Here is a 14,834-nt window from a genome sequence, read left to right on the forward strand (position 1 = left end):
TATTTTGTTTAAATTCAGCATAAGTACAGTAAAATCACCACCGATTTTCTGAGATTCTCTTATCCCAGTGCCCACAGAAGTCACTCGTACTGGACCCAAATAAAAGGCGTAAACATTTTATCATTGTATTAATGTAATGCGTATCAATCTCACACAATCGTTGATATTTTTCTATTTGATAAGAGGGAACGTTCAATGTTTTCATTTATTTGAATATATTTCTTGAGATAACTTTAAATTGACTAGGGTACAGATTGTGCGAACACCCCTCTTCAGCAGAACAAATATCGTAGAGATATCGGCTATATTTCTTCAAAGGAGAACGCTTTAAGAGTACTCGTCGATTCTACCTTGTCTGTTCAACAAATTTTAAAATAAACTCGAATCGATATTAATAAGTGCGACGGAAACTCAATTCAAATCTGGTAAATCCAAATGAAAATAAAAATATACTGCGAAAGGTATTGCCTTTTCAAATAAATAAATAAATATGTGACAACATCACTGTCTGTCCGTGATTTTCCAAAACACAAGTAGCTGAAGCACTTGTGTTTTGGAAAATCAGAAGTAACGAAGGTACCACAAACACCCAGACCCAAGAAAACATAGAAAACTAATGGTAATCTACATCGACTCGGCCGGAATAGAATCTGGAGCCTCGGAGTGGCGTACCCATGAAAACCGGTGTACACACCACTCGAATACGGAGGTTGTCACTTTTTATAAAGTAGATTAGAAGAAAGTGGTTCTACTAAAAAAAAACACAAATATTTTTCAATACATTTTTAATTATTTCACGTGTATAATATCCTTATAAATTGTAGGCTGTGCGATCATTCCCTAATTATTACATAAGCATATAATATATTATATACGTGAACCCACATCGGTGAATGGTCACAGTTAAAATATGAGTCATCACAGTCCATGTCTGGTCACACTATTTAATCCTTATTTGACATCATAAGACGGGTAAACCTTTAAATAAGTTTCCCACGGCCTGTGATTTCACGGGCTTACGTGCCGTGGGATTGGTAATCTTCTTGACCCGTCAAAATCCAGCAATAGCCAGTAGCTTTATAGATCGTGGGAAACTACCCTTTGGCTATTAGTAAGTAATATATGAGTGAATTTCATACACTTGAGGAAAGCTCGGGATGGTTAAATATAATAAGGTTGAATATTTAGTCGAAACGCAACCATTCCGATCTGGGTTCTCAATAATGTACATTCTGTTACACACAATCTATAAATAAATCCGACACAAGTAAACTATTGCTATCCTTTTAAACTTTATATATTAGAACGAGACAGCAATGTTTTATTGCTATCTTTATAAAGTTTAAAGATTGTGTACAACAGTATCGCTACTACCAGACATACATTTGCTGTAACAATGATTGTAATACAATTGTCATTTCTAAAAATATTTAAATCTATAACACATTAAGCAACAAAATTACAAGTCCCATAATACAAATTACGCCTTTCTCTACATATTAACATAAGTTATGCTACATGTGATCTTATCCTAGTCATAAGACATCTGAACAATATTACAAAGGCCACTCATCAAATATAAAAACCGCTTAAAATAATACATTTTAAACTACCGTAGAGTTACTAATAATAGTAGTTTTATATTATTATTTGGTATCGACCCATTTCAATATATTCATGGGGTTATGTCGTCATTGATCAAAGTAATACATTCTAAGAATTATAGTAATCACTCATAAAAATCGTGTGTACAGTGTACTGTATATATAATTACATTCCAGAGTAATGTAACTTACTATTACTTGCTCGCTTACATTAGTCTGTAATAAATTAAAAAAAGAGGTGTTAACAAAATAGTTTTATTACACATATATTCTATAAATATTGTAGCTGAAAATACAGAATAAAAATCCTTCAGTTTTTTTTTTTTAAATATATATATCTTAATTCTTTCCTTCCTTGACAAGCCAAGCGTAAATCGCTGTCGCTGTTCACGTTTGTGGAATTTCCTCTACGCCAGACACGAGAATGTAATGTTACAGGCAGAACGGTTTCTTGTCAGTAATTTTGGAAGCAAATTTTACAGATAATAAATAAACTGAAAAAGCTTTACAATTGACATTTATTTCGTAAAATAATTAAGAAAAAAACGAATCGATATAAAATAAACAAAACAATATTTTTAATCTGTCACTGAATACAGATTACATATAAATTTTTATTGTCAATTTTTAAAGTAAATTTGTTATAAATATAAAAAAAATTAAAACAATGTTTTTTATATTTGATATGTTTCATCTTCTTTGTGTCCCTTATATTATTAAATATACGGATTACCTATATAGGTACTAATGACTACCTACAAATTATATATGGTGGTTGTATATAAAAGGCTCATAGTGAGATACATTATGTTAATGAGTAATAGGTATTATGAATTAGCGGATAATGAGATTAATAATACATTATTATAGTGTACAATACCAGAACAAAATTTATTATTTAGAAACATATGTATAGATTTTCAAATAAGGAATAAAACTTTTGCATTTGCGTTGCACTCTGAGTTGACCAGGTAATTCACGCTCATCACAATTCGATTCAATGAACATGTGCATATATGTCGGTTAGGTCATTAATACGGGATGTCAATTGACAACAAAACGCGATTGTGCAATTGGCACGCTTCGACAGTGTCTAGCTAGCTATATATTTGTACATCAATAAAAGATTACGTATACTAGAATCAATTGACTATCCGTATTATATCGAAACGTATTGCTCATATGTTAATATTTGTAGTTAAAGGAATACAAGTCTTGTATTGATTTTAGTGTTGTTTTTAGTTATACATATATATTTAAGCGATTATCTATTATGACTTGATTATTTAAAATAATAAGCATTTTTATAAACCGAGCACAATCTAACATTTAATTAATAATTGAAATATTTCAATGTGACATACAATTGTAATAATAATAATCAAAGAGAATTTCAACAAACTACTTAACACGCGTAGAAATATATTTTAAGCATATCAAAACACGTTACGAGGAATCACAACATAACCGTAGATGTATAGCGATGGATGAATAGAAAATACAAATGTCATTATGAAAACTTCCGAAAAAGTCCCATCTTCAAACTATTCCAACAATGAAGCCAAATTTCATACCGCTACGGACTATTGTAATATCAAATAAAAATACTTTTAATGATGTCAAGCGTTCCGTGTGAGAGCACTTCTCATACAAAACCGCAAAACAGAAATACTAGAAATCAAACGTATTTAATAAGGGTAACTTGAATTAAATAACAATAAACAAATCACTGTTGGATGGGGAAATGCGCAGCGCACTGCAAAAGCAAAAGGTAGTAAGTGAAACGGAGGGATTGTTTCGTGAAGACGAAGCAGTTAAAACGAATTAATTGCTTGCATATTTATTGATTTCTACATATCTACGTATGTTTATATATACTCAGAAGATTCATAAAAAAATTTAAATCGCGAAAATCCAAAAATACATACGTATAGATGAATTAATGAAATAACGTGTTCCAAATGTTCGAAATTATTGCTTAAAATATTAATTCCGATTTACAGGAAAGTAATGAAATAAGTCTGATTTATAGTAATATGATTATGTTTTTTTAATTATATTTATTTATCGCATAAATGATCACAAGCATGACTCAATTGATAATTATATATTAATCACCTAATATTATTTTGGTCATAAGTAGCGTTGGTGTTCTGGGACGATAATGTGTGAGGCAAGTATTGATTATAATTTAGTATCACGTAGTAGAACTGCCGCCTCGTATGATGGTAGACCACTGTCTCCTTTCGTCGGCTTGCATTTTGAACACGGCTCCGATAATACTTCCTGCACAAAAAGATAAGATTAATAAACGTTATCTTATTTAGTTACAAGATCTTATCTATCTATATATCTATTATACTTTTTAACTCAAACTTAATGTCACAAATCTACTACCGGTTCAAAAATATACGTCTCGGACTACTGGAAGAATCATTACGGATTTTTTTCATGACATATTTTACAGATATCGTTTTCATACAATAACGATAGATTATTCTTTTTTTATGGTATTGGACGAGCATATGGGCCACCTGATGGTAAGTGGTCACCATCACCCATAGACAATGACGCTGTAAGAAATATGAACTATTCCTTACACTGTCAATGTGGCACCAACCTTGGAAACTAAGATGTTATGTCCCTTGTGCCTGTAGTTACACTGGTTCACTCACCCTTCAGACCGGAACACAACAATAGTGAGTACTGTTATTTGGCGGTAGAATAACTGATGAGTGGGTGGTACCTACCCAGACGGGCTTGCACAAAGCCCTATCACCAAAGATTATTCGTTATATAAAACAGCCTGGAGGCAATCATATCGTTCCCAAGGTGAATCAAGAAAGAAGTAAAAAGTCATTAGTTTTGTATCTAATATCCTTTAGCACACAAACGCTCATTAAAATGTTGGAAATTATAATTGAAATTAGACTCTAAAAGATGTGTCTCCTCTCAGTCTAAATTTAAAAAAAACTAGAATTTACCTAGTCAAAAAATTAACTGTTTAAGTTCACAACAGCTAAAAATAATTGTATGATTTTAAGAACCGGGCAATTATGGGCACCGTTACATTATAATAACTCCAGCGATATAAACTGACCTAGAACTGTGTATTATACAATTCATGATAACGGTCCAATTTAATTTTAATTATAAATATACTAAATGTTCTTAGCGGCTGCACTTACTAACTTACTTAACTTTTCAGTCTGATTAACTTTTTTTGGTCGCTCGAAAAAAGAGTTACGCTTTCTTTCCCCAAGTGGGATTCACCAATATCCAGGTCGGCTAACGCTACCAAGTTCACCGGAACATCCACTTACAAATAGTTATAGTACGACACAACTTGGATGTAGCATCGGTACAATTCGTAAGACCGGTCACATCTGAATTAAAAACGCTATCTCATATTAGCAATATTTGTTTCTTATGTGAATATGATATTAACACAAACGTAATAACTTGTAATATCTTATTACATAATATACTCGTCAATTTGACACGTCGATTTACATGCACTTACTTTCTTGGGTTGAACTGACGCGAGAATCTATAGCGACGAATATAGTGACGAGTGGCGCGATAGGAAGCTATTTCTGTTGGTTGTGTAAATCGGCTTTATTCAATTTGCCGATGCTACTAACTTGTATCGTACTATACCAGTGTTTTTGGCGGGCGTAACGAGATCGCTTTCGCAAGCTACCGTGACGAAAAGTCAGATTATCCTAAGCTAAAAAGTTATATAAATATAAACAGTAATTTAACAGTTAATATATTACTGTTTTGGAACAGTTTACACCTACTAGATTTATACATAATGCAACGGTATTAGCTATTACACTATATTACTACTAATTCATTGTGGTACACGTTTCTTGGCTTAGTTATTACGGTTTATATACTAATTGTTATAAAAACTACACAAATACAAAAAAAGAAAAAAAAAAATTAAAATTGGAATTAGTAAAATACTTCTGTGCTTGGGTAACTTATACACTATACAATAAGTAACAAAACCGGATGCATATTGTTCGTGTAAATAATATATCAGCTTTGACCGCAATCGATTGAAAGGTGTATAAGTTCTACTAGTGGCGAGTTATAACAAAGGGTACAGCATGAAAAAACGTTCTTCTTCTAGTGAAAAAATAACCATAGTTTAGTATTATGTGCTGATTTAAATGGTGAGTGACAATAACTATAAAATCAGGGACATATCATCTTAGCTTCCATTGTTGGTGGTGCATGGCGATGAATGTTTAATATTACATACACCTCTAATGTCTGCAAGCATTATTGTATGTGGTGACCACTAACAGTCAGATTTTGCAGCTATATATAAAAATATATGGATATCTTAAACAGATATATCTAGTTTGGAGCATTACAATCTTTTAATTGATCGCTGTTTAAAACAACAGTAATACATTTTTTATTGTTCATTTGTCTTCAATTTAATCTCAACGTTAATATTTTAAGAGATATACCTGTAGAAAGTCTTCTTTAAGCACCGATGGTCCCTCAACGACCGTCTCGTACGCCGGCGGGGGTCCGGGCATTTCGTCGAGGTATTGCTGCAAAATAAATATTGCTACTTAGTTAACATTAAATGAATAAGGAAAGAAAATGACTTCACAGTAACATTCGCCCAAATCTAAATCGGTAAATTTTTCTTTCTTTTTTTATTAAATCAAGCGTTTTCTAGTAATTATTCAAATTAGCATAGTTAGCAAGCATATAACGATGATAAATTAGAAATCGCTCCACATTCTCACTAGTTAAACAATAAAAGAAAGGCGCTAATAGTTTTCCTGTATTCCAGTTTAAATAGACAAATGATAAGATAAGAGATAGATACACTTAGATCTTGTGTTTGACGGCGCACGTCTATGGTGCGCCGTCAAACAGTCGACAATTCTATGTAATTACAGCTTTAATACGGGATAGTTTGACATTATCTACGAATGTCTTTTTCACAAGACTGATGACATGGTATATTAAATAACTGTAATAATAAAAATGACAATGTTCATTTAAAATCTTATAATTCTAAGCAATCCTTACAAGCCTTTTTTGTAACCCTTACCCACCCAAAATCGAACTCTCGGTTTTGTAAGGCTGTTTCAAATGCCTGAATTGTGATTTGGTCTGTAATCGGTGAAGAGAGTGAATATGTGAATATTTATACGAACGAATATAGAACGACCTGCGATGACACTAATTTGTAATCTTTAACATCGTGTCTGATGTTTGAGATAATTATTTGTGGATTTCATCAGAACTCTACAAAAATACTATGACAGGTGTAATTATAACCCGGTTTCACACGGGTAAATGAGAAAATATTTAAGGTTTTTAATCAGCGATATATATCTATGTATTCGCCGTCATAAGTCATTCCTTTTTCACACATTTTGCATTATTTGTCATTAGCACAATGGTCTATCAAAGTAAAGTAAAAAGTCACAGGTTCGAGTCTAACCCCTTAGGCTATTAATATATTTCTTTTAATTGGTGGTAGGGCTTTGTGCAAGCCCGGCTCGGTTGTAAGGAATGGTATATATTTCTTACCATTGTCAATGGGTGGTGATGTCCACTTACCATCAGGTGGCTCATATAAAAATCAAAATGAAACTGTCAATATGTATCAACATAAAGCTTTAAAAATGAATAAATTCATTAATTCCGTAATAACTATATACCTACCTTGTGATAAGCTCAAGTTGAGACTGTGTGATATGTGGATACCTATAAATAAATCTCTCATATAAATTTCAAATGTCACAGCCAACTAATTCAATTCCCAAGCTATTCCCAAATATTTAAATTAGGTTAAAAGAACGAAATTATTTGATTACATATTTATAAACTTAAGTTTCAGCTCATTATTAGTGTGTCAATTTCTAATTTCAGGAGAGAGTAATGCAAATTAACCTCAACCTCGTTCTATAAACGGAAGATGTATCGACTATATGTCATACGGGCCGATGATTGAACACCGCATTTACTAAAAAATATTATTATAAATGGCTGTTAATTTAATAGCTAACTAACTTAGCTCGAGATATATTGCTTGTTTTCTTCTAAAACGCCTGGACCAACAATTTTCTCTAATTTGAAACAAAATAACATACTGTTTAACTCATGGCCGTCTTGTAACTGTAAATTAAATTATAAGAAAGTTCCACACAGATCGGATTACTTGTGAATCGAGAAAAACAAACAAACAAAATCACCTCTTTACCTATAATATACTAGCGACCGCCCCGGCTCCGCGCGGGTGCAAAACTGACACTAAATATACTACAGAATGTCTTGAAACGTTTACAGTTTTTTTGTCATTAGACAATACAAACTGCTCTGTCCCTGTATTTTAAACCTGTAATATCTTTGAAAATATTCATTTAAATTACATGCTGTAAAGAGCCATATTAATCTATATTAAATGGGCAGTGTATTTAAGATACTTAATTAGATAATACCTATCCTTGTATCTCAAAAAACTTCATAACAAAATTTACGTAAACCGGTTCAGCGATTTAAGCGTGAAGAGATAGATTTACTTTCCCATTTATAATATTAGCATTATTAGTATCAGTATGATAACAACAGCTACTATAAATTATATCCATACACGAAGATTATTAAATTTGTTATTTACGGTATTTTCTCAGTCACGAATTATAAAACTATTTTTTTTTCTTTTTAAATATATTTTTTCTCTTTTTGTTTCAGATGATCGTATGTTTAAAATCTCGAAACGGAAAACAATCGTGACTTATCATTCTGTAATGGTGAGTAACATTAAAACAAGTATTGATAAAGAGTCTAACGCGGGATTATCTATATATAATCAGCACATCTGTGCAACGAAGCAAAATAATTACTACAAAGACGCGAAGTTAATGAATACGCGCGCATCACGAACGTGTTTGCTTCGCATAGTTGAACTGATTCATCTAATATCTGTATTTGAATAAATACTCCTTTTATAAAAAAAAAAAAAAAACTGTGACTATGATACTTTAAACATTTCAAGATAAAAAAAAAATAAAGAATGACAATTAGATAATTGTCAAACACATATTTATTTAGTTAAATGCTTACATATTATAATTCCAAATAAAAAAACTTTACTATGTTAGAATTATTTATTGTATGCCTTCTTGCCATTATATTTTTATCGTATAAATAAATAACGTTCGTAGAAACAATTTGAGTTGATTGAATCGATTTTTTATGTGCGCAATAAAATACTTCACAGATAAATAACAATCTTTGTATTTCCTTGTGATATAATTATAAATTTTAGTATCAGCCAAGATTGTCCAGTGGTTAGAACGCGCGCATCTAGCCGATGATTGCGAGTTCAAACCCAGGCTAGTATCACTGAATTTTTATGGACTTAATTTGTGTTTATATTTCATCTCGTGCTCGTGAAAGAAAACATCGTTAGGAAACCTGCATGTGACTAATTTCAACGAAATTCGACCGCATATTTATCCACCAACCCGCATTGGAATAGCGTGGTATATGTTTCAAACTTTCTCCTCAAAATGATAATGATGACAAATATTGCGTACGCAATTTTTTAATTGTCATTTTATTAAATTATTATTTTAAAGAGCTTTGAAATAAATACGAACAAATTAATTTTCTTTGAAATAAAAAAAATGTACAAAATTTATGGTACGGTAGATCGATGTCGTGTTTTTTAGGTATTCCAGACACGACACGGTAAATGACTTCTCCACCGTAATTAGAGCCAGCTATCATAGCGTGCATCTTGTGTTTACATTCTGTCGATGCGATACAGATACGCTATTTATTATTTACATTTACGGCTTATTGTCTAACGCCATTGGTGTTGATAGCTGCTCTATTGAAGTGAAATAAATTACACCTATTCCGTTGTACTCATTATTTACAATACACAAGTATTTACAACTATGACACATATACAAAAATAGATAGAATCGTCACAGTGTAAATTGTTGGTCATACTTTCAAGCCTCTGGGAAAAATGAACCAGACCTCTTTCCAATGTATGAACCAACTGGTGCCCAATGGAGGATTTGAGATTCGTGACCGGAGAGCTGGTTCATAAATATTTGCATTTATATTTTTATTATTATGTATCTATTAGTCCTAGGTCCAAGTGCAACTGCAAACGTAACAAATACATTGAATTCAAGACTTCGAATGTTGTTTCGAAGAAGTTTGGTCATTGATAAAAATATAGGAAAATCAGGAACCCAGTAATTTTAAATTATGGATAGAAGTCCTGTTGTTGTAAATGAACTTAATGTGTGTTAAGGTATCTTTGGAGGAGAAAAAAGGATATATTTCTATTTACTTGTTGGTAGGGCTTTGTGCAAGCCCGCCTGGGTAGGTACCACCCACTCAACAGATATTCTACGGCTACACAACAATACGTAGTATTGTTGTGTTCCGGTATGCAGAGTCAGTATGCCAGTGTAACTACAGGCACAAGGGAAATAGTATCTTAGTTCCCAAGGTCGGTGGCGCATTGACGATGTAAGGAATGTTTTTTTTTTCTTACAGTGTCATTGTCTATGGATGATTGTAACCATTTACCATCAGGTGGCCCATATGCTCATCTGCCGACCTATTCCATAAAAAATATGTTCACATTTATTTTTTGTAATGTGAACGATTACATATGAATCAATTGTTGGTCAATAATTTATTAAGTACACATATTTTAAAACTACATATTACAAGTACAAGTTTATTTTATATTAAAAAAAAAACATCGTATTTATCATAACAATAACCTTATCACTTAAGATTTGTAATGCATAAGATAATTTTCAATATAATTTACATATGTATGTATTCTACTTTCGTAGGAAACAAAAATCTACTCCAGTATACCCTTGCTATGAAAGACGTCTAATTTTATTAAAATTATCGGTATCGACTGTCAGTAATAAGCGATTTTAGAACTCATCAATCGCTTATTCAACTTTGCTATAAAAAAGAAAAACCTTTTTTAAACTCTACTTAGAAAATTTCCTATAAATAATATAACGCTTCAAATGTATCAACTAAAATATTATTACTTATAAACCTATTTCAGTTTGAATGTTTATTCAATACAACATCTAATTTCTTGAAATATCGAAAAGCAATGATGACGTACACGTTGGCTTATTAAGGCAACGATCGATGTTATCAATATCTATTATTATTATTAAATGTCAATCTATAAATTAAGTATTTTTTTTAACTTTCTATTTCAGTATATAACCTCCCCGGCCCCAATCATCAGTTTATCGACAAACATCAATACTATGTTACTGGGTTTGGTTTTTAATGGAAGTGAACGATTATATCAACATTAAGACGTTAATGTTAATAAAATTTATTGTACACAAAAATAATATACATATACTTTACCTTAACTTAGCACTAAAAATACATAAAACACAAAATATATTTAATGTATTTTACAACGGGCCGACATATGGCTAATTAGCCATCTCTTCCAGACAACCGAAAGTGGATTATTATATTATTTTATATATATATATTTATTATTATATATATTTATTATTGGATGATTTTGAATTTTATTTTTACAACATATAACAAAATAATAATAATATAAATTAAACCCCATTCGATGTAACTGGATTATAATTAAATCACTACATAGAAATAAAATCCAGTTCCCGATGTCTGAACGCTTAGATCTTTTACTACGCAAATTTCTTTTCTTTCTTTTATGTTTGTTTTTCAATCTAAAAGTTCCATTTAGACCCTTACTATACCCGATATTAAGCCAGGCGGGTAGCTAGTTATAAATAATCAATACACATATATACTTATAATCCGTATAAAATAATAATGACTGAACTACGTGCTATGTCTTCCATAGAGCTGACATTCCGAAAAGATGTTGGTTATGTTATTGTAAAGTGACAATGCAGCCGTGCTTGTTGACTATTTAAGGTGGATCTGACTGACTAAATTTCTAATTCTAAAAAGCTGACCATTTATAAGAGCATTTGGAAAATCGGTTAATTCATTCAATTTATAGCGTGAACAACCAAAGAAAGGAATTTGGGCAATTTATCTTTAATAAGTAAATAGTAGTTAAAAAATGTTGTATGGCGGACCCATACAAAATTTTTGATATATAAAATTGCGGACGGTTAGTAAATTATACAATTCTAGATGTTCTCTGCTAATACGACTCCCACTTTTTAGCTCGAAGGTAAAATCAATCTAGAACTAAGAGGATCAAATTTAACAAGCAATACACAAGCTCAAAGGAAAAGAGAATCCAGTCTGTACTTTGTAAGGCAAGTTTTTTTATTGCAAAAGTGAAATATATCTTGAGTCGAGTGCACTACATTTTTCAAAAGTTAACAATTGCTTTATAATCATTCTCTTTGAATCCGTTGCACGTAATGTGATTGGTGTTTTATAACAAAACTTTTCTCTTTTTAATTTCATTGCGTTGATTAATTTACCGTCACAATAGTTGCCGGAAAAATTGCTGTAAGTACGCCTCCTTAGTTTTTCTGCTGCCCTAGTACTATTAAAATTAATACTTATTTCAAGCACTAAATATATAATTGGGGTACATACACTGAGCAATAAATTTAGAAACGCTATCACTGATTGTATTAAAAATATATATTTTTTAATAACACTCACATTCAAATACTTTTATAGTTTGAACAACGTGCGGCTGTAATTATAAAACAATCATGCTATAAATAAAATAATCCTTTTATTTAATAGGTTAGGTTTAACAACATTAAATGCTTAAATATATATATACAAATATGAACTAAAACTAGTTACTGTATAAATCTTGACCGCGTGGAATGGTGGCAAGATAAATCGGCCCAACTTATTATCTAATTTAAATCCTAAGCTTTATACAAAATACATTTAGTGATTTCCGAAATGTCACGTACATGATATGATATCTTTAATCACAATAACCATATATATGTTTTAAACAGTAACAAACGATCTATATCTTAATTTTTTAGTCGCTCAGTAATCCAATTAGAACAAATATATTACCAAGAAGCGTTCCGTAATCCAGAAAAAAATGTTAAAATAATGCTGCTAGCATTCTTGCCACCATTCCACGCGGTCAAGATTTATGATATAAATAGAAAAATATAATTGTAGCTACATACATATGTGTGCGTGGAAGACAATATATTGATCAACTCGCTGCCATCTCTACTACATATAGAATTCTATATGGGAAACACTTTTCGTGATACGATTTAATAAAAAGTGTTTTCATTGACAGCGCTGTAAGTACCTCTTCATTTTCATCCAATCAGCTCATTTATAGTGTAAACCAAGATGTATAAATAAACAAATATTTGTTTTTGGGACTATTTAAACTTGGAACACTGAAAACTGACTTACATTAAATTATAACTTGTAAATGTCTCACTATAGTTCAATGACCTTTTTGACAGGTACTTCATTCGCGAACCTTCACGCGTACCAAATAGTTTTTATTTGCATTTCATTGGGTAATAAATAAATAGAGAAATTTTTTTTTGTAAATGTGGCCTATAAGGGACGAGGAAAATTAGAAAGACTGTGTGAATTATGACACGTGCTGGGGGTAACTGAGAAGACGAATAGATGCTCCGATCTCAAATGGGATAAATGCAAGCGAATTACGGTGAACTTAAATTTCCCGAAGAGTAGTGCTGTTTCATTATGCTGTTTTAAAATCCGTGATAAAAATTCCAGAATTCAATTGGAGATTTTTTATCTTATATAATGACGATAATGACCTTAGAAAAGGTTATATTTAAAAAAACAAACTTAGGAAAATAACGGTGCACATTAACCTATGTTTTTAATTAACTGATATGACTTATTAACATTAAGTTTATATTTTTCCAGATTCATGCAAATACTTATCCGTTTAAAACGTAACTTGCATATTTTGATAGTTTGAGGAGAATAATGTAGTACATGTTACCTTATTGTGTCATCGCAGATAAAAAGAAAAATATCGGCCTAAATTTTTATCTAATTTAAATCCTAAGCTTTATACAAAATACATTTAGTGATTTCCGAAATGTCACGTACATGATATGATATCTTTAATCACAATAACCATATATGTATATGTTTTAAACAGTAACAAACGATCTATATCTTAATTTTTTAGTCGCTCAGTAATCCAATTAGAACAAATATATTACCAAGAAGCGTTCCGTAATCCAGAAAAAAATGTTATTTGTAGTATTACTTTATCAAGTAGGTTAATATCAATTTAATTTAATCTCTAAAAGTACATAAATAAATGAGTATTTTTATCGTATTATTCAATATTTAGCGGTATTACCGGAGTTTAAAGTATTATAATTATTATTATAACCTCACGCTTATCATGAACGACCCTGACATTTGGGCCACATTCACGTATTATACAGTGATAGCGATGGATAAACTTCTGACCGAATTTTTGACACGTCAGCAGCCAATCAGAGAACTGGAGATATTATCACTCAGATAGATTGGTGGAACGGAAGGAGATTTTATATCCTCTTTGAAGCACGGCCGCCATATTGTCTAACCTAACCAAAATTATTACAATACCTATCAATAGCAACTTATAACAATTACAATAATAACTACGAACGCTATAACTTCTTTATTGATTTTAAATTTCCGTTCAGTACCTCGGCTTCGTATGTTGAGATCAAATACCATTCACGTGAAACGTAGGTATAACTCTAACGTAGTGTAGATCGATTAAAAATACCTACTAATATAAATACGAAAGGAACAGTGTTACCTTAAGTCACAATTAAACCGCTAAATACTTTAAGCATTCCTTTTTATCGCAGATATTATTCCTTAAGGGTTTGAAAAGTGGATGAGATTATTTTCTCTAGTTATCAATAACATAAATATAACAATATTAACTAGGTTAATGAACTTCGGTAAGGCTGCTTGTTTACTTAAACCTTATATACCACATGGGTTTCAGTGTCAAGTCTTACATTTACATAAGACGAACAGTTTATTGTTACCTGCCGACTCTTTGTTACTAATACTACGGTTATGCTTTAAAACAATCAGTAAAGTTACACAATGTTATTGATAAGAAAGCGTGCAGTTACAATATAATAATTACCGTGAAATATGAATACAATTGCACAATATAATGAAAATACTAATAATAATATATTATATACATGGGTG

General features: G+C 31.2%; 2 protein-coding genes across 4 annotated transcripts in view; one reads left to right on the forward strand and one right to left on the reverse strand.

The window, feature by feature from the left end:
• Window positions 1-14,834, forward strand: part of LOC124537325 (probable beta-hexosaminidase fdl) — a 98,851-nt gene that overhangs the window by 42,714 nt on the left and 41,303 nt on the right. For 2 of the 3 annotated variants that reach the window (XM_047114140.1, XM_047114141.1), the window contains exon 3: window positions 8,340-8,398. The gene's annotated coding sequence lies outside the window, so the exon portion shown is untranslated. Of the gene's footprint in view, window positions 1-6,118; window positions 6,173-8,339; window positions 8,399-14,834 lie in introns of those variants that run through there. The other variant, XM_047114142.1, reaches the window with a different exon arrangement.
• LOC124537578 overlaps window positions 3,789-14,834 on the reverse strand; it is a 39,452-nt gene continuing 28,406 nt past the window's right edge. The window contains exons 4-5 of the mRNA XM_047114452.1: window positions 6,092-6,178; window positions 3,789-3,890 (exon numbers count right to left, since the gene is read on the reverse strand). Coding sequence (XP_046970408.1) covers window positions 3,789-3,890; window positions 6,092-6,178 — 189 coding nt within the window. The remainder of the gene's footprint in view (window positions 3,891-6,091; window positions 6,179-14,834) is intronic.

The sequence above is a fragment of the Vanessa cardui genome, chromosome 18 (assembly GCF_905220365.1).
Source record: "Vanessa cardui chromosome 18, ilVanCard2.1, whole genome shotgun sequence".
Lineage (NCBI taxonomy): Eukaryota > Metazoa > Arthropoda > Insecta > Lepidoptera > Nymphalidae > Vanessa > Vanessa cardui.